The sequence below is a fragment of the Procambarus clarkii genome, chromosome 6 (assembly GCF_040958095.1).
Source record: "Procambarus clarkii isolate CNS0578487 chromosome 6, FALCON_Pclarkii_2.0, whole genome shotgun sequence".
Taxonomy (NCBI): domain Eukaryota; kingdom Metazoa; phylum Arthropoda; class Malacostraca; order Decapoda; family Cambaridae; genus Procambarus; species Procambarus clarkii.
In genome coordinates, this window is record NC_091155.1 from 30,105,793 (window position 1) to 30,125,792 (window position 20,000).

The 20,000-nt window shown below is 49.1% G+C and overlaps 2 protein-coding genes across 3 annotated transcripts in view; one reads left to right on the top strand and one right to left on the bottom strand.

Moving 5' to 3' along the window:
* Positions 1-7,711, top strand: part of LOC123753971 (dipeptidase 1) — a 72,078-nt gene extending 64,367 nt beyond the window's left edge. For both annotated transcript variants that reach the window (XM_069307836.1, XM_069307843.1), the window contains 2 exons: positions 3,706-3,844; positions 5,505-7,711. In XM_069307836.1, the coding sequence (XP_069163937.1) occupies positions 3,706-3,844; positions 5,505-5,621 (256 nt within the window). In that variant the 3' untranslated portion in view covers positions 5,622-7,711. The remainder of the gene's footprint in view (positions 1-3,705; positions 3,845-5,504) is intronic.
* A 772-nt stretch (positions 7,712-8,483) lies between these two features.
* LOC138355755 (zonadhesin-like) lies at positions 8,484-9,206 on the bottom strand. Its single transcript, XM_069311176.1, has one exon. It carries the CDS (start codon positions 9,204-9,206, stop codon positions 8,484-8,486), a length of 723 nt encoding a protein of 240 aa, XP_069167277.1.
* Between the last annotated feature and the right edge of the window lie 10,794 nt (positions 9,207-20,000).

Genomic DNA, 20,000 nt, shown 5'->3' on the forward strand with positions numbered 1-20,000 from the left:
CGTTTTTAACTCAAACTTTGAACCCAGAGAACAGTGTTTTATTGGGAGATAGTCAGCCTGTCTTCTCTCTCTCTCTCTCTCTCTCTCTCTCTCTCTCTCTCTCTCTCTCTCTCTCTCTCTCTCTCTCTCTCTCTCTCTCTCTCTCTCTCTCTCTCTCTCTCTCTCTCCTCTTGCTTGCCCCATCTCACTATTCTCTCTCTCGTCAGTCACTACTATTTACTCCAGCTTGTTTTTCAAGCTTGGGGAGTTATATCTTGTGTCAAACAGTGTCAAAGGCTTTCTGTCACCCCGAGAAGATGCAGTCAGCCATTATTATCTTTCCTGTCCAATTACTGATATCCTGAAATGGAATTCCAAAGGGTTTGTCCGGCACGACACCAAGTCTATGAATTCATGTTGAAGCTTTGTTAGAAGCTTTGTTAGAAGCTGTGTGTGTTCTTGGTGTTCCACTATCCCAGCTGGTCTTGTGTGGCAACAAGGCTCCTGGTCTTGTGTGGCAACAAGACTCCAGGTCTTGTGTGGCAACAAGGCTGCTGGTCTTGTGTGGCAACAAGGCTCCTGGTCTTGTGTGGCAACAAGGCTCCTGGTCTTGTGTGGCAACAAGACTCCTGGTCTTGTGTGGCAACAAGGCTCCTGGTCTTGTGTGGCAACAAGACTCCAGGTCTTGTGTGGCAACAAGGCTCCTGGTCTTGTGTGGCAACAAGGCTCCTGGTCTTGTGTGGCAACAAGACTCCTGGTCTTGTGTGGCAACAAGACTCCAGGTCTTGTGTGGCAACTCTTCATTAAGAAGCCTCAAAGGCCTGAACAGATTCAGAGTAAGAGGAGCGAAGCGGCCAAAGCTCTAACGTAAACATTGTATTGCCGAGTGTAACAATGAAGGTTGACTCACGCCATGCTCCCTCATTTGACCATCTGTGGCTCCTCTCTCTTTGTAGCTCTCTGTCTCTCCTCTCTCTTTGTAGCTCTCTGTCTCTCCTCTCTCTTTGTAGCTCTCTGTCTCTCCTCTCTCTTTGTAGCTCTCTCTCTCTCCTCTCTCTTTGTAGCTCTCTGTCTCTCCTCTCTCTTTGTAGCTCTCTGTCTCTCCTCTCTCTTTGTAGCTCTCTGTCTCTCCTCTCTCTTTGTAGCTCTCTGTCTCTCCTCTCTCTTTGTAGCTCTCTCTCTCTCCTCTCTCTTTGTAGCTCTCTGTCTCTCTCTCTGCCCTTTCTCTGTATCTCTCCTCATCTCTGCCCTTTCTCTGTATCTCTCCTCATCTCTGCCTCTTCTCCTCGTTTGTGTCTCTGTTCCATTTGTAAATTGATCTCAGCTTTCTGAAAATCAGTGATCCATTTTTCTAGCATTCAACAAAGCAGTTAGGGATTATATACACGCATCACGGGGCGCCAGTCTTCATTACACCACAGGGACTGTTAAAGGCGAATGCGGGAACGAACGGGCACGTAAATACTGTGATGGAACGAGCGGTGGCTGGCCAGACGAGCAAACACAGACGCAAGTAGACACATAAATACACACAAAAGCAGATATTTATACAAGCAAACAAATAGACAGGAAGACAGAGAGGCAAGCACGCAGATAAGTAGGCAGAAATACAGAGAGGTAGACATAGAGACAGACACTCCTGGCGCCTCGTGGATGTCTAGCAAGGCCTAGTGAGACTGATATACTGTACACTCTAGCCAGGGTCCCCGTGGGAGCCCAACACGCCAAGCTTCCTGGTCTACTGGATTCAGGAATCAAATCAGAATGAGAAAGTTTCTTCGGATGTTTTTTGTTTAAAGTAACAAACAATTAAGGCTGGACTAAACAAGCGACCATCCACCATAATCTCATTGCGAAGAAATATTAAAATTTATTAAATGCACTAATTATTATGCAAATTAATGACACATTATTTTGTAAATAACAGTAAGAGAGTTTCATCAAGTGACGTTATAAAAACTGGAGATTAAAGCCCAGCGTTACCATGAGTAGACTTATGATAGAGAGTGAGAACGACAGCAACCGCTCCCGCCGCCTGCATAATGAATGATTGACATTTTGTGAAGAAACAAATATTGGGATAAATTTGATGACAGGCTCATTGTTAGTAGGGAACTAAAGAGAGATCCCTGCTGTGTTCCTGCAGCGGGGCGAACACTCTGTCTGTACACCTAGTTGTGCTTGTGGGGGTTGAGCTCTGGCTCTTTGGTTCCGCCTCTCAACTGTTAATCAACTGGTGTACATATTCCTGAGCCTACTGGGCTCTATTATATCTACATTTGAAACTGTGTATGGAGTCAGCCTCCACCACATCACTGCCTAATGCATTCCATCTGTTAACTACTCTGACACTGAACAAATTATTTCTAATGTCTCTGTGGCTCATTTGGGTACTAAGTTTACACCTGTGTCCCCTTGTTCGTGTCCCACCCGTGGTAAATAGATTGTTTTTGTCTACCCTGTCAATCCCCTGAGAATATAGCAGGTGGTGGTTGTCTCCTCCCCCCCCCCTACTCTTCAGTCTTCCAGGGACGTGACGCTTTGCTCTCTTAGCCTTTCCTCGAAGCTCATACCTCTCAGTTCTGGGACTAGTCTGGTGGCATACTTCTGAATCTTCTCTAACATTGTCTTGTGTTTAGGTATGGACTCCAGGCTGGAGCTGCATAGTCCAGGATTGGTCTGACATAAGTGATACACATAGTTCTGAACGCTTCCTTACACAACTTTCTAAAGGCAGTTCTTATGTTGACCAATCTAGCATTTGCCGCTGATGATATCCTTTTGATGTGGGCCTCTGGGGACAGGTTCGGTGTGATATCAACCCCCAGATCTTTCTCTCTATTTGACTCTTGTAGGATTTCACCTCCTAGATGGTACCTTGTGTTCAGCCTCCTGCTCCCTTCGCCGAATTTCATTACTTTACACTTTCCCGAGTTAAACTTTAGTAGCCATTTTCTAGACCATTCCTCCAGTTCGTTCAGGCCGTCCTGTAGTCTCCGTCTATCTTCATCTGTCATGATTCTTCTCATAATTTTTTCATCATCAGCAAACATTGAGTCTATACCCCCTGGAAGATCGTTACCATATATTAGAAACAGGATGGGTCCAAGTACAGAGCCCTGTGGGACTCCGCTGGTGACATCTCGCCACTCTTATGTCTCCCCCTTCAGTTATTCGCTGTTTCCTGTTGCTTAGATACTCCCTTATCCACTGGAGCACCTTACTTTTTTCTCCTGCCTGGTTCTCCAATTTTTGTAACAACCTTTTATGGGGTACATCAGCCCACCTACACCACATAAAGCCTCATACCCAGCCCACCTACACCACATAAAGCCTCATACCCAGCCCACCTACACCACATACAGCCTCATACCCAGCCCACCTACACCACATACAGCCTCATACCCAGCCCACCTACACCACATACAGCCTCATACCCAGCCCACCTACACCACATACAGCCTCATACCCAACCCACCTACACCACATACAGCCTCATACCCAGGCTACCTACACCACATACACCCTCATACCCAGCCCACCTACACCACATACACCCTCATACCCTGCCACCTACACCACATACAACATCACGCCAGGGGTAGCTTCAAAACAGAACACATTTTAAACAACCGAGTCTCCCAGCTCTCACACCAGCAGGACGACATCCAACCATCTCTCCTCCCTCGCTGAGGCACTCGTAACTCTCCCGCCTTACTCCCGCAGGACGCCGGAGGGACTGGAGGACGTCTCGCGATACCCTGAACTCTTCGCCGAACTGCTGAAGGATCCCACCTGGTCCTTGCAGGATCTGAAGAAGCTGGCTGGCCTCAATCTCCTGCGAGTCTTCAGGAGAGTGGAACAGGTGCTGATGGTCGTGTTGTTGAGGCAGTTGATTGGCTGTTGTATGGCTGACTGGTTGAGTGGTTGTGGCAGTTCTCTTGAACAGTTGTTGGTTAACTGACTTTTGGAAGGCTGGTGTATGTTGGCTGGATTTTGTAAGGCTGTTGAATTCTTGCTGGCGGACGTTTGCAAGGCTGATAGTGCAAGAAAATGCAGTCTGCCCACCCTTCTCTTTCTTGCCTAAGTTTTGATGCCTGGTCATAGAAATTAAGCGTTCTAATTATATTAATTCTATTAATAATTCTATTGATGACGTTCGCAAGACTGTAGAATTTTACATGGAAGAATATTATATTCTTGTAAGAATGGATAACAATGAAGACATTATTCATTCACCAAGTGTAAAATGAATGAAAGCTTTAACATGTCAACAAGAAGGGGACACAGCTACACAATTCGTACACCTTTAGTACACAATAAGGGAACAACAGGTACACAATAAGGGAACAACAGGTACACAATAAGGGAACAACAGGTACACAATAAGGGAACAACAGGTACACAATAAGGGAACAACAGGTACACAATAAGGGCACAACTGGTACACAATAAGGGCACAACTGGTACACAATAAGGGCACAACAGTTACACAATAAGGGAACAACAGGTACACAATAAGGGAACAACAGGTACACAATAAGGGAACAACAGGTACACAATAAGGGCACAACAGGTACACAATAAGGGAACAACAGGTACACAATAAGGGCACAACAGGTACACAATAAGGGCACAACAGGTACACAATAAGGGCACAACAGGTACACAATAAGGGCACAACAGGTACACAATAAGGGAACAACAGGTACACAATAAGGGCACAACAGGTACACAATAAGGGCACAACAGGAACACAATAAGGGAACAACAGGAACACAATAAGGGCACAACAGGAACACAATAAGGGCACAACAGGTACACAATAAGGGAACAACAGGTACACAATAAGGGCACAACAGGTACACAATAAGGGCACAACAGGTACACAATAAGGGAACAACAGGTACATAATAAGGGAACAACAGGTACACAATAAGGGAACAACAGGTACACAATAAGGGAACAACAGGTACACAATAAGGGAACAACAGGTACACAATAAGGGAACAACAGGTACACAATAAGGGAACAACAGGAACACAATAAGGGAACAACAGGTACACAATAAGGGAACAACAGGTACACAATAAGGGAACAACAGGAACACAATAAGGGAACAACAGGTACACAATAAGGGAACAACAGGTACACATTAAGTACAATATATGTGCTGTTATATCTGCTTATAGGGTTCTGGGGCTTCATATGTGCTTTGATGTGCTCCTGGGCTTCTACCTGAGGTGTGTTGTGATCTGCTCGTGTGCTTCCGGTGCCTCAGATGTGCTGTGATCTGTTCCTGGGCTTCTAGTACCTGAGGTGTATTGTGATTTGTTCCTGACCTGTTTTTGGCTGAGGCGTGTTGTGATGTGCTGGTGGATATGTGCTGGTGGGTGAGATGTGCTGGTGGGTGAAGTGTGCTGGTGAGTGAGATGTGCTGGTGGGTGAAGTGATCTATGTGCGTGTGGCTGAGGTAACCAAGTGGATATGATGTGCCGGTGGTTGAGATGTGATGTGATCTGCAGGTCCGAGAGGAGCTGGGAGGGGAGAAGCCCTCCGAGGAAATCATCCCCATTCACGACATCGACGCCCGTTGGCCGTGCAGGTACAAGTTCGCCAGCCTCGACGACGCCCGCACCTGACCGCCCACGCCCTGATGGCCCACGCTAGGAACGCCCGCGCCCTCATCGCCCCCGCCCGGTCCGCCTACGCCATGACATCCTAAGCCAACATCCTGACGGTCGGCGCCCTGATGGTCACGGCCGTAGCCTCCTATTAGCATCAGATTGGCCACACACTTGTATTGAAATACCTCGCCCTCGCCTCTCAGTGGCGGGAAACGCAATCATTGGTTGTCGAGTGGCGGGAAACGCAATCATTGGTTGTCGAGTGGCGGGAAACGCAATCATTGGTTGTCGAGTGGCGGGAAACGCAATCATTGGTTGTCGAGTGGCGGGAAACACAATCATTGGTTGTCGAGTGGCGGGAAACGCAATCATTGGTTGTCGAGTGGCGGGAAACGCAATCATTGGTTGTCGAGTGGCGGGAAACGCAATCATTGGTTGTCGAGTGGCGGGAAACGCAATCATTGGTTGTCGAGTGGCGGGAAACACATTTATTGGTTGTCGAGTGGCGGGAAACGCAATCATTGGTTGTCGAGTGGCGGGAAACACACTTATTGGTTGTCGAGTGAGAGGAAACGCAATCATTGGTTGTCGAGTGGCGGGAAACACAATCATTGGCTGCTCAGTAATTTTTACAGTTTTTCTACAATAAATGACTGATCAATTACTTTGGAAAAATAAAAGAAATTAGGAGTTTAAAGATATAATTAAAGGCTAGGGAAATAATTATGGGTCGGGAAATAATTAATGATAGGGAAATAATTGTCAGGGGAAAATTATGGATATGGAGATCAATTTATATGATACACATCCCCAGCGTCTTGTGGTGAGCCGCCTGGTGTAACCATTGTGTACTGCACATGCACACTGTACACACACACACGTACTGCAGCAATACGGTGTACATTTAAGTACACACACCGTGTACGTTAAGGAATTATGGTCACACGTATGTACACTTCGTCTCCACCTTACTCACACACACCCTCTCTATCACCTCCTGAACCTTCCCACACACCGCGGGCTCACCACTCACCGCGGGCTCACCACACACCGCGGGCTCACCACTCACCGCTCGGTCTACACAAGTAGTCAAAATGCATACGTTTTGGTGGTAATTTAGGTTCTGAGCATTTAACATGATGGTGTTGTAGCGTGTTCATCCCCATTGGTGCCACACCCTCTCCTGGCCACACCCTCCCCTGGCCACACCCTCCCCTGGCCACACCCTCTCCTGGCCACACCCTCCCCTGGCCACACCCTCCTCTGGCCACACCCTTCCCTGGCTACACCCTCTCCTGGCCACACCCTCCCCTGGCCACACCCTCCCCTGGCCACACCCTCTCCTGGCCACACCCTCCCCTGGCCACACCCTCCCCTGGCCACACCCTCTCCTGGCCACACCCTCCCCTGGCCACACCCTCCCCTGGCCACACCCTCCTCTGGCCACACCCTTCCCTGGCTACACCCTCTCCTGGCCACACCCTCTCCTGGCCACACCCTCCCCTGGCCACACCCTCTCCTGGCTACACCCTCCCCTGGCCACACCCTTCCCTGGCTACACCCTCTCCTGGCCACACCCTCTCCTGGCCACACCCTCTCCTGGCTACACCCTCTCCTGGCCACACCCTCTCCTGGCCACACCCTCTCCTGGCCACACCCTCCCCTGGCCACACCCTCCCCTGGCCACACCCTCCCCTGGCCACACCCTCCCCTGGCCACACCCTCTCCTGGCCACACCCTCCCCTGGCCACACCCTCCCCTGGCCACACCCTCTCCTGGCTACACCCTCCCCTGGCCACACCCTCTCCTGGCCACACCCTCCCCTGGCCACACCCTCTCCTGGCCACACCCTCCCCTGGCCACACCCTCCCCTGGCCACACCCTCTCCTGGCTACACCCTCCCCTGGCCACACCCTCTCCTGGCCACACCCTCCCCTGGCCACACCCTCTCCTGGCTACACCCTCCCCTGGCCACTCCCTTCCCTGGCCACCCTCCCTCACACTCACCACCACACCACCTCACACTCCACCATCACTCACCCTCACATAAATGTCTGACTTTGTTGCTTGTCTGCCATTGTATTTCAATAAACATTTCACAAGTTCGTGGTGTTTTTTGGTACCTTACACCGCCCCCTTTGTTGACTGCCTTCACTCATACGTTCTAAGTACCGAGGCGAGTCAGCGGCAGTACTCAGGTGAGGCAGCGGCAGTACCCAGGTGAGGCAGCGTCGGTACCCAGGTGAGGCAGCGGCAGTACCCAGGTGAGGCAGCGTCGGTACCCAGGTGAGGCAGCGGCAGTACCCAGATGAGGCAGCGGCAGTACACAGGTGAGGCAGCAGCAGTACCCAGGTGAGGCAGCGTCGGTACCCAGGCGAGGCAGCGGCAGTACCCAGGTGAGGCAGCGTCGGTACCCAGGCGAGGCAGCGGCAGTACCCAAGCGAGGCAGCGGCAGTACCCAAGCGAGGCAGCGGCAGTACCCAGGTGAGGCAGCGGCAGTACCCAAGCGAGGCAGCGGCAGTACCCAAGCGAGGCAGCGGCAGTACCCAAGCGAGGCAGCGGAAGTCCACCTATATCCATACCTGGCGGGTCTCAACTTGCCATCTAGATATCTTATGTGTGAGAGGTGTGTGGGTGATGGGGTCACGTGTGGGTGATGGGGTCATGTGTGTAAGACAGGTGTGTGTGTGTGGGTGTGGGCACTGGGTAGGGGAGGTCAAGTGCCAAGTGGGAGTTGGTGTGGCCGAGCTGAGTGCCATGTGAGAGACGACGTGACCGTGTCAAGAACAATTCCTCAATTTGATAACATAATACCATCAACAGGAGGGAAGCTCTATACTCTAATACATGACCCCTCCAAGCCTTCAGTGATATTCTTCAAGAAGCACAAAGTAAACCTAGTTTACGAAGATGGTGTACCCCTATCTTTGTGTACACCTGAGACACCTTTGTGTACACCTGAGGCACCATTGTGTACACCTGAGACACCTTTGTGTACACCTGAGGCACCATTGTGTACACCTGAGGCACCATTGTGTACACCTGAGGCACCATTGTGTACACCTGAGGCACCTTTGTGTACACCTGAGGCACCATTGTGTACACCTGAGGCACCATTGTGTACACCTGAGACACCTTTGTGTACACCTGAGGCACCATTGTGTACACCTGAGACACCATTGTGTACACCTGAGGCACCTTTGTGTACACCTGAGACACCTTTGTGTACACCTGAGGCACCATTGTGTACACCTGAGGCACCATTGTGTACACCTGAGGCACCTTTGTGTACACCTGAGGCACCATTGTGTACACCTGAGGCACCATTGTGTACACCTGAGGCACCATTGTGTACACCTGAGGCACCTTTGTGTACACCTGAGACACCTTTGTGTACACCTGAGGCACCATTGTGTACACCTGAGACACCTTTGTGTACACCTGAGGCACCATTGTGTACACCTGAGGCACCATTGTGTACACCTGAGGCACCTTTGTGTACACCTGAGGCACCATTGTGTACACCTGAGGCACCATTGTGTACACCTGAGACACCTTTGTGTACACCTGAGGCACCATTGTGTACACCTGAGGCACCATTGTGTACACCTGAGGCACCTTTGTGTACAGCTGAGACACGGTGATCACTTAACAATACTGAGATACACACTGGAAGGTTACGCTCACCAGCTGCCTGTAATAATCCTGTCCTCAGCCCACTTGTTAGAAAGTTACTGTCCGCGTGCTGTCACTGTGGCTGAGTCACCCTCCACCACCACAGGTCACCCTCCACCACCACAGGTCACCCTCCACCACCACAGGTCACCCTCCACCACCACAGGTCACCCTCCACCACTACAGGTCACCCTCCACCACAGGTCACCCACTACCACAGGTCACCCACCACCACAGGTCTCCCACCACCACAGGTCTCCCACCACCACAGGTCACCCTCCACCACCACAGGTCACCCTCCACCACAGGTCACCCTCCACTACAGGTCACCCACCACCACAGGTCACCCTCCACCACAGGTCACCCTCCACCACAGGTCACGAGTGGCTCAAGCCCTGCCTGAGCATTAACGTAGCCTAGTTCCTCCACACCACTTGATAGGCTAACTAATTTTACATGCCAAAGGCTATGGAAACTCCTTCTCTCCATTAGCGGGCATAACATGTGTACACTTGGATTTGGTACAAGGGTCCATTTGGAGCACCCGGCCGCCAGCTGATTATATAGTCTGCAACTGCCTTACAAACTCCCTGATTGGCTCCTCGCGCAAGCCGAGTTCTCATTGGCTGGCTCACCTGCTCACCGCTCGCGGAGGGTAGCTCCCAGCGGCACCCTCCTAGGGAGATTGCGACCCTAAACTTGCATAAAGTTATTAGCTTGGTGAGCGCGGCGTAGTTCTCCTTGTGGCATAGTTCCCCGAGCCACTTCCTCCTCGTGTGCTGCTAAGTCTGTGCCTCAACACGGGTCACGAACCGCAGACAAAAGAGCAGCGTCGCCACAAGGGTGTTCAGGTCACAACGTTAACCACACTATTGACTAGCAACCAGAGTACCTCATTTGCCAAAATGTTTGGAAAAAGTATTACAAAATAGTTTTATTACCATTTTTCAAAGTATAACACATTGATTTGTTTGTCACTTTGAATTCCGGCCATAGAGTACCAACGGTACTCTAATACAAATTGTTGGCTTGATATAGAGCTCTTGACAATAATGAGTACCCCGGGGGGTACAGGGGGTAATTTTACATGCCATAGGTTGTGGCATCCCGTGGGAATACCTCCGTGGTAGTACACAGTGGGAGTATCCCGTGGGAGTACCCCGGGGAAGTACTTCCTAAAGGTTGACCTAGTCTGACAGCTGGGTGGACAGCGCTTCGGATTCGTAGTCCTGAGGTTCCGGGTTTGATCCCCGGTGGAGGCGGAGACAAATGGGCAGAGTTTCTTTCACCCTGATGCCCCTGTTCAACTAGCAATAACTAGGTACCTGAGCGTTAGACAGCTGCTACGGGCTGCTTCCTGGGGATGTGTAACAAAAAGGAGGCCTGGTCGAGGACCGGGCCGCGGGGACGCTAAGCCCCGAAATCATCTCGATAGCAGGTAAACCCCACAACCGTTGCCTAACTGGTGTACACAACGGTACACAGCGGGGTGTACACAAGGGTACACAGCGGGGTGTACACAACGGTACACAGCGGGGTGTACACCAGGGTACACAGCGGGGTGTACACAACGGTACACAGCGGGGTGTACACAAGGGTACACAGCGGGGTGTACACAACGGTACACAGCGGGGTGTACACCAGGGTACACAGCGGGGTGTACACAACGGTACACAGCGGGGTGTACACCAGGGTACACAGCCAGGTGTACACTAGAGTACACAGCGGGGTGTACACAAGGGTACACAGCGGGGTGTACACAAGGGTACACAGCGGGGTGTACACAAGGGTACACAGCGGGGTGTACACCAGGGTACACAGCGGGGTGTACACAGCGGGGTGTACACAAGGGTACACAGCGGGGTGTACACAAGGGTACACAGCGGGGTGTACACAACGGTACACAGCGGGGTGTACACCAGGGTACACAGCGGGGTGTACACAACGGTACACAGCGGGGTGTACACAAGGGTACACAGCGGGGTGTACACAAGGGTACACAGCGGGGTGTACACCAAGGTACACAGCGGGGTGTACACAAGGGTACACAGCGGGGTGTACACAGGCAGTAATGGGGTGAGCAATGCCTGTGTGAAGCGAACATTTGGTGCTTGGTGAGGTGGGGGAGAGGGGGAGGGTGGGGGAGAGGGAGGGGGAGGGAGGGGACAAACATAGGATAAACACAATTATAGAAGCTGGAAGGAGACGCTGGAGTCATTTACAAGCCCTGTGTGAGGACCTGGAACAATTTACAAGCCCTGTGTGAGGACCTGGAACAATTTACAAGCCCTGTGTGAGGACTTGGAACAATTTACAAGCCCTGTGTGAGGACCTGGAACAATCTACAAGTCCTGTGTGAGGACCTGGAACAATTTACAAGCCCTGTGTGAGGATCTGGAACAATTTACAAGCTCTGAGCAAGGTGATGACTTAGGTGAACAAAGTATTGGATGCTGGACCTTCATCACCAGCTTTTGGAGTGGTCGGGTGGTGGAGTGTGTAGGAGGGGGGGGGGGGGGGGTTAGGAAAGGGGGAGGTGGGGAGGGTGTGTGGGGGGGGGAAGGGGGTGTAGAATGCGACGGTGAAAAGATGTTTATAATGACACAGTGAGTACAGAAGACACCTGCAAGGGTGAGGGAGGCGCCATGCAGTGTGTCAAAAGACACAGGTATAGGGTGTATGTGTGAGGAGCGAGGTGTGGGTGGAGAGGGTGTAGGAAGCAGACCTGGGCACCGCCGGGTAACTCATCTAGTGTACTAACAATGACCTGCTGCAGGCGAGGAGCCTCATCAGGGATGGAGGGGTCGTAGGTTACACCAACAAGGACAATGGGGCGAGGGTCAAATGACCTGGCTAATTACTGACACTAAGGGTGGGGGGGGGGGTGATGCCACACAACACCCCTATAGAGAAACTGAAACTGTTTGCAGCCACTTGGAACTACGTATGGCAGACCTTACAGGGACACGCCCCAGTCTGTATCTCTGCACCTCACCTCAAAAGTATATAAATATCTAGATAGCGATAAAAATATTTAAGATTAGATAAGGACGAGGCAGCCATATGTGTCAAGATGACAGTCAGGTCTAATGAGAGGAAAGAGGATCTGGTCTGACCATGGTGGGTCCTGTGGACGATGGTACGAGTGAGCCGGGGTCCTGCACAAGACCTGAGGGACCATGGTGGGTCCTGTGGACGATGGTACGAGTGAGCCGGGTCCTGTACAAGACCTGAGGGACCATGGTGGGTCCTGTGGACGATGGTACGAGTGAGCCGGGTCCTGTACAAGTCCTGAGGGACCATGGTGGGTCCTGGGTACGAGTGAGCCGGAGTCCTGTACAAGTCCTGAGGGACCATGGTGGGTCCTGTGGACGATGGTACGAGTGAGCCGGGGTCCTGTACAAGTCCTGAGGGACCATGGTGGGTCCTGTGGACGATGGTACGAGTGAGCCGGGGTCCTGTACAAGTCCTGAGGGCCCATGGTGGGTCCTGTGGACTGTAACACTGGACCCTAGAAGACACTGACTAATACTGAGTAACACTTCCTGCTGGATGCACTTGGTAACACTCTATTAAGGTAAAACTTGGTGAAACTAGTTACTGAAACACTGGTAATTTAGAAGCAATATAATATGAACTGAAATACGGTGTTCTACGGATGATTATAACCGGAACCAATGGTAACTTTCCAAGGAAATGCTACACAGAGAACTTATTAATTAAACCACTGCCACCATCTTGTCTGTCACTTAGCTATATCAAGCAATGAGGCAAGAAGCATTGCTGGGCTTTGAGAGTCCTTTTCTAACTATCATTAATTACTGACCGGTTGTTAACAAAACTGAACTCGGAGGAATTAGGAGGTTCCATTAATTGGCACAGATGGAAAGTTTAACATGGTTTTATTGAGAACAAAATATGATATTAACCAAACTGTAAGTCCCGACCCTAACACTGGCAATTGTTTAGACCTCACACACGGAACATATCAAAGATCACACACATTACCTTCTGGGTCCTGCTCTACGACCCGGGTTAGTTCACTCTGAGGCCAGCTTGATGACCTGCGACCCACACCACCTCTCTGCCTCCAGCAGAGGGGGTAGTAGGTAAATCTATCTACAATCTGTCTATCCTGTGTGCGGTGTATGTTGGCATTCTCGCCCTCCAGCACTCTCTCTCTCCCTGGCTGTGTGATGTTCTTACTGACCAGCCCTCGACTCTGGTACCCAGCACTCTCTGTCCCTAACCCCTATACAGAGGTAAATATACAGGCCCCCAGAGCTGCCACACCTCATACCAGCTAGAAAAAGGGGGGGGGGGAAGATTTGCTGTTGCTAACCTACATTGAGGCTTGTAAGTCACCCCCCCCTCCCCCCCCCCCAATGCAAGACCTTCAAGAATTTACCATTGTTTGACAAGATTATCGTGAATAATATCACCTCCATGGAACTAGCTGACTAAGGCTTGCCAGGAATATTTTAATTAACTTTGCAAGACGATCCAGAGGTCATCTGGGCTGACCCCCTTGGAGAAGGCCTCCCTGGGCGTGAGCTCTGGGGGGGGGGGGGTCATAGGTGTTACAGGACGATGGTACGAGTGAGCCAGGTCCTGTACAAGTCCTTAGGGACCAACACTGACCTATACACCCGTCACAGAAACACGAGAAGTTGTCTGTGTGTAATATATATATATATATATATATATATATATATATATATATATATATATATATATATATATATATATATATATATATATATTGTGACGATAATCTCCTTCAAGAGATTGAGCCTGCTCTTCCCTCCATAATTACGTCTTCACAATTATATAAAAAGACTATGGAAGAAATGTCCAACAACGACAACAACACCAGCAAGGCTTGCCAGGGTGAGCAAAACGTATGCAGCCAGACACCTGTTCGAACTCCAACCACCAAACTACCCGTTGATCGCTACGGCTCCGCTGATTGGTCGCCGGTCTGGCTGCACCTGCACTCGCCCCCCATACTACCTGATGTCTGGGGTCGCCCCAACATCAGTCCTCAGAATGTTCAGTGCTTTCGTAGCCAGCACTCCTCCCAGCTAGACGTTAGCGTGTACTGAGAGAGGTGGTGGCTTTAAGCCAATATTCCAGCACCTCCCACTTAACTTTTGTTGCACTTCTTGTTATTTTGCCTTAACGTAACTTTTCATTGTGTCATTTAAGTATTCTTATTATTTTGATTGATTGATTTTATTATAAGAATTTGTTTGTGCATTATTTTCATGTTTTGATTTATTTAACGTAATTAAAATTTCATTGTTAAAGTTTACTTGTGTTTTGTGTGTCTTCTCCTTACCTTACCACAGACGAAGTTCCAGTTTTTTCTATTTTTTTTTTTATAACTATGTGACGAGGCCATACCCCTAGCCTTAAACAGCCGAACACCAACGCGTTACCGTCACAAGTTATATGGGGGCCTGTCCTAGGAGCTTCACTCAGGTACTGGTGCCAAGTGGTAATTTATGGTAAGCGTATTTAACTTTGTTAACGTAGCTTTACTATTTTTCATTCAATTTCATTTTTTATAAGGTGCGGTGTATTGTGCATTACGAGAGTAACATTAGTGAAGGTGAGACAACTTTGGTTTACGTGGTGACTGTAGGCCGCAGTCATACTCTTAATTGGTCATCTCTCCCTCCTTGTTATTACTCGTGTTTACCATCTATGTCCCTTGAATATTTCTCATTCTGACAGATCATCATATTGGTACCCTGGTACTGTGGTCTGCCCCGGGTCAAGAGTACCCAATCTTCTGCAATCTGACTGTAGGAGGACAAAGAGGGCCATAGTTCCTCTAGCTCGAACTTTAGTTGCTGAATTGGGACCTCAGCAGCAGTTCTCGTCACAAGTTGACACCTCGCACCCCTACACGTCAGTCAGAGATGATGATACATACAACGGTAGGGAATTAGCTTATTTTTTCAGAGCACAAAAATTCGCTAATTCTGTAAGTATCATATTAAATTCAGTAGGAAAAACTTGCTTTATGTCCTATAGAGACTTGGCAAGGTATGCCTACATCCTTGGACTACCAATTTTACTTTTGAAGCATTTGACTGTTTCATTTGTTTTCGAAACTTTGTTTCATTTGTTAGTAGGATTTTCTTGCCCTTATCCTCTTACATGAGTACCGGGTACAAGATTTCCTGCGCCCTTGATTTAATTTAATCATTTAATCTTTCACTTAACGTTAATTGTTAAAGATCACACAGGATAGGTACCAGTTGCCACGTTGTCCTGTTTCTGACATTTCATTATTGAATATTCGTGTACCTTTATTTGCTAATTTCACCATGTTTCGTCTCCAAACTTTCCGTGCAAATCCAGCAGGTGAAATAGGGACTTTAAGTCGTGCCAAGAGGACTGAACTACAAACTCTTGCACATGAGTATCAACTAGAAGTTCCCTACCAAGCCAACAAAAATGACCTACACAACCTGTTGCTGGATTACTATTTAGAGCAAGGTAAGATAGACTCTGAAACTCATGAAACTTACTATATTGCAGATAAAACTGATTTGGCAACGCTGAAACTCAAACTAGAGCTGGCCAAGATTGAACGTGAGCAGCAAAGGGAAGCCCGCGAACAGCAAAGGGAAGCAGCTGACATACGAAGGGAAGAGATCGCCCTCAAGGAACGTGAGTTTGCAATGCTCCGTGAACGTGAACGCTTACAGCTTGAAACCAAACAACGCGAGTTGGAAATACAACGCGAACATGACAAGCAACAAGCGACTCTGGCTCTTGAGTGTCGTCAACGGGAATACACGTTGGAAACTTCACACCTCGCTCAACGCCAGCAAGCTACTGCCAATCTTCCCGTCAGTTTTAATATATCACATGCAAGTAAGTTAATGCCATCCTTTGTAGAAGCAGAAGTTGATGTGTTCTTTACCACCTTTGAAACCCTTGCTAATCAACTCAGTTGGCCTGTCGACCAATGGGCCACACTTCTCAGAGTCCATCTTACAGGTAGAGCTGCAGTCACACTCAGTACTTTGGCGTCTGAGAATGACTACTACACTCTGAAACAAGCAGTGTTGGACGCCTACCTCCTCTCTACTGAAAGTTATAGAAGGAAATTCCGTGACCACCTGAAGGCAAGTACCACTACCTTCCTCGAGTTTGCTAACACGAAACGGAGGTATTTCATGAAATGGCTGGAAGCAGCACATGTCTCTACTTTTACAGAACTCGTCAACCTGATGCTTGTTGAAGAATTCTTAAGACGTGTGCCGCCTCCTGTCCGCCTCTACTTAGCAGATAAAGAAGAAACCGACTACCTGAAGTGTGCTAAGTCGGCTGACACTTACAGCCTCATCCACCGGCTGACACCTGAACCATCCTCCAGTAAGAAGTCGTGGTACAGTTACGAGAAGGTGAGCCCCGATCAAGCTGGTTCACAACTGTACTGCAAATATTGTAGACTCTATGGACATACCATAGACAAATGTGGTAAGTCTCAATACAAGGGAACCACTGACCAACAAAGACCCAAACCAACTCCTCCTAAGTCCGGTAAGCCTGTGATGAATGTTGGTGTTGATGTTAATGATCTTTCTCTTTTCAGTAACCACCTGTATACTGGAACTGTCTCTGCCAACGGTTCAAATCCGGAGGGACGTTTCAAATTGAAGATCTTGAGGGACACAGCGGCTCTACAATCGATCATCTTGAAGTCGGCTGTGCCCAACATAGTCTACACCGGGGAAACAGTCTTCATCACTGACCTCACTGCTACCACTCCATACCCTCTCGCCAGAGTCCACCTGGATTGTCCCTACGTGAACGGGGAAGTCCAAGTCGCCGTCAGGGAAAAGCCTTTTCCCATGCCTGGAGTGCAACTTCTCCTAGGCAACGACTTGGCAGAAGACCTGCAACCGACCAACCTGATCGTCATGGACAAACCCCAGGTGTGTAACTCTGTGCCAAGTAACCCTATTCTTGAGTATGTTCCAGCAGAGGTTCAAGAGAGTGAAGTTTCTCCTCCGGTTCTCGTGACCACCCGTGCACAAGCCGCACGTCCACAGCCAGCTGACTCTACTGCTACCGCTGTCCCTCAAGACCCTCAGAAACTACCCCCGCATCTGACCAAGTTGGAGTTCCGTAAGTTGCAGAGGGAAGATCTTACTTTAACACCATTGTTTTTCCAGGCTGAGACTCAACCCGACAGTATTCCTGGGTTCTTCCTAGAGAACGACTTGCTCTACCGCAGATATAGACCCAGTAAACTGAAGGAGGAGGACGATTGGGCCAACACCGAACAACTTGTGATTCCCACCAGCCTGCGGCCCACTATTCTACACCTGGCCCACGGAGCATTCTCCCACTACGGCTTCAACAAGACTTACCATGGGATTCGTCAAGACTACTACTGGCCAGGTATGGTAAACAACGTCAAACAGTACGTAAAACAGTGTCATACATGTCAGATGGCAGGCAAACCGAACGTCTCCATTCCCAGAGCACCACTGATTCCCATACAGGTGCCTGCGGAACCTTTCCACAGACTCATAATAGACTGTGTTGGTCCTTTACCTCGGACCAGTTCAGGTAACGCCTACATCCTAACCATCCTGTGTCCTACCACCAGATTTCCCATAGCAGTTCCAGTGAAGAACATCATGGCTGCTACGGTTATCAAACATCTATTGAAGATCTTCACTCAATACGGATTTCCCAGGGAGATTCAAAGTGACTGTGGCACCAACTTCACCAGTGATCTCTTCAAAAGGACACTGGAGGAGTTCAACATCAAACAGGTATTGTCCAGCCCCTATCATCCTGCTTCACAGGGTTCTCTTGAACGTAGTCATCAGACCATCAAAGCACTCTTGAAAAAGTTTTGTAGTGAAACCTCAAAGGATTGGGATAAGCAGATTGACCTAATAATGTGTATTTTCAGAAGTCTCCCCAATGAGTCCCTAGGAGTATCTCCTTATGAGATGCTCTACGGCCGTAAGTGCCGTACTCCCCTTAAGGCTTTCAAAGACTCTCTCAGAGATGCCACCTTCAGTGAGCATCAGAATGTGCCCCAGTTTCTTCAAAACCTTCAACACATTCTAGAGAGAGTCCACCGCTTTGCCCATGATAATCTATTGAAAGCCCAGGTGAGAATGAAGACTCATTACGACCAGACCAGCAAAGTAAGAAAATTCAAGCCGGGAGACTTCGTCCTTGCCTATTTCCCTATCCCAGGTTCACCTTTACAAAACAAATTTTCAGGACCCTACTGCGTCAAAGAGTGCAGAAGCAACAACACATACGTCATAGAGACTCCAGATAGGCGGCGGAAGACCCAGCTGTGCCACGTCAACCTCCTGAAGCAATATAAGGGTACTCCTCCCACTGTCTTGATTAATTGTTCTACCTTCACAGAACCCTACATCCACAGTGAGACCATCCCGGCTTCTTCTCCCGAAAGCACTGACAAGGAGTCGGCGCTTTCTAATTCCAAAATCCTTAATGATCTTCCCAAATGCTTTCAGGATAATACTCGTGCTCCTATGCCCTCTTCTAATTCCACTCTCACCTCGTCAGATAAGCCCTACATCCTCCATGTCGACGCCAATGGTACCGACGATGGTGGTGTCGTGATGCAGCAACGAGGCGAGAAGAATACACCTGTCAGCGACTACTGCTACAAGGAACGACGGAACAATTGGCAAGGAGCTACTCTTCCTCATCCTGAAGCTTCAGCACTTCACTCCACACCTGAAAAGTGCTCGGTCCACCATCAATACGGACCACACCACCCTACACCTCCTGCAGCACGCCCACTTCTCATCTCAACGTCTTCTACTATGGGCTTGCTAACTGCAGAAATTCAACCTGGAGACACGCTATACCAAGAGTCTGACAACATCTTAGCCCATGATCTCTCCAGAGTTTATGAAGTAGAAGCGACTCCATCCATTACTCCACCACATAACGACGTACTTCTTCCAGAACCGCAGGCTTCGGGGGAGAGTTGTGACGATAATCTCCTTCAAGAGATTGAGCCTGCTCTTCCCTCCATAATTACGTCTTCACAATTATATAAAAAGACTATGGAAGAAATGTCCAACAACGACAACAACACCAGCAAGGCTTGCCAGGGTGAGCAAAACGTATGCAGCCAGACACCTGTTCGAACTCCAACCACCAAACTACCCGTTGATCGCTACGGCTCCGCTGATTGGTCGCCGGTCTGGCTGCACCTGCACTCGCCCCCCATACTACCTGATGTCTGGGGTCGCCCCAACATCAGTCCTCAGAATGTTCAGTGCTTTCGTAGCCAGCACTCCTCCCAGCTAGACGTTAGCGTGTACTGAGAGAGGTGGTGGCTTTAAGCCAATATTCCAGCACCTCCCACTTAACTTTTGTTGCACTTCTTGTTATTTTGCCTTAACGTAACTTTTCATTGTGTCATTTAAGTATTCTTATTATTTTGATTGATTGATTTTATTATAAGAATTTGTTTGTGCATTATTTTCATGTTTTGATTTATTTAACGTAATTAAAATTTCATTGTTAAAGTTTACTTGTGTTTTGTGTGTCTTCTCCTTACCTTACCACAGACGAAGTTCCAGTTTTTTCTATTTTTTTTTTTATAACTATGTGACGAGGCCATACCCCTAGCCTTAAACAGCCGAACACCAACGCGTTACCGTCACATATATATATATATATATA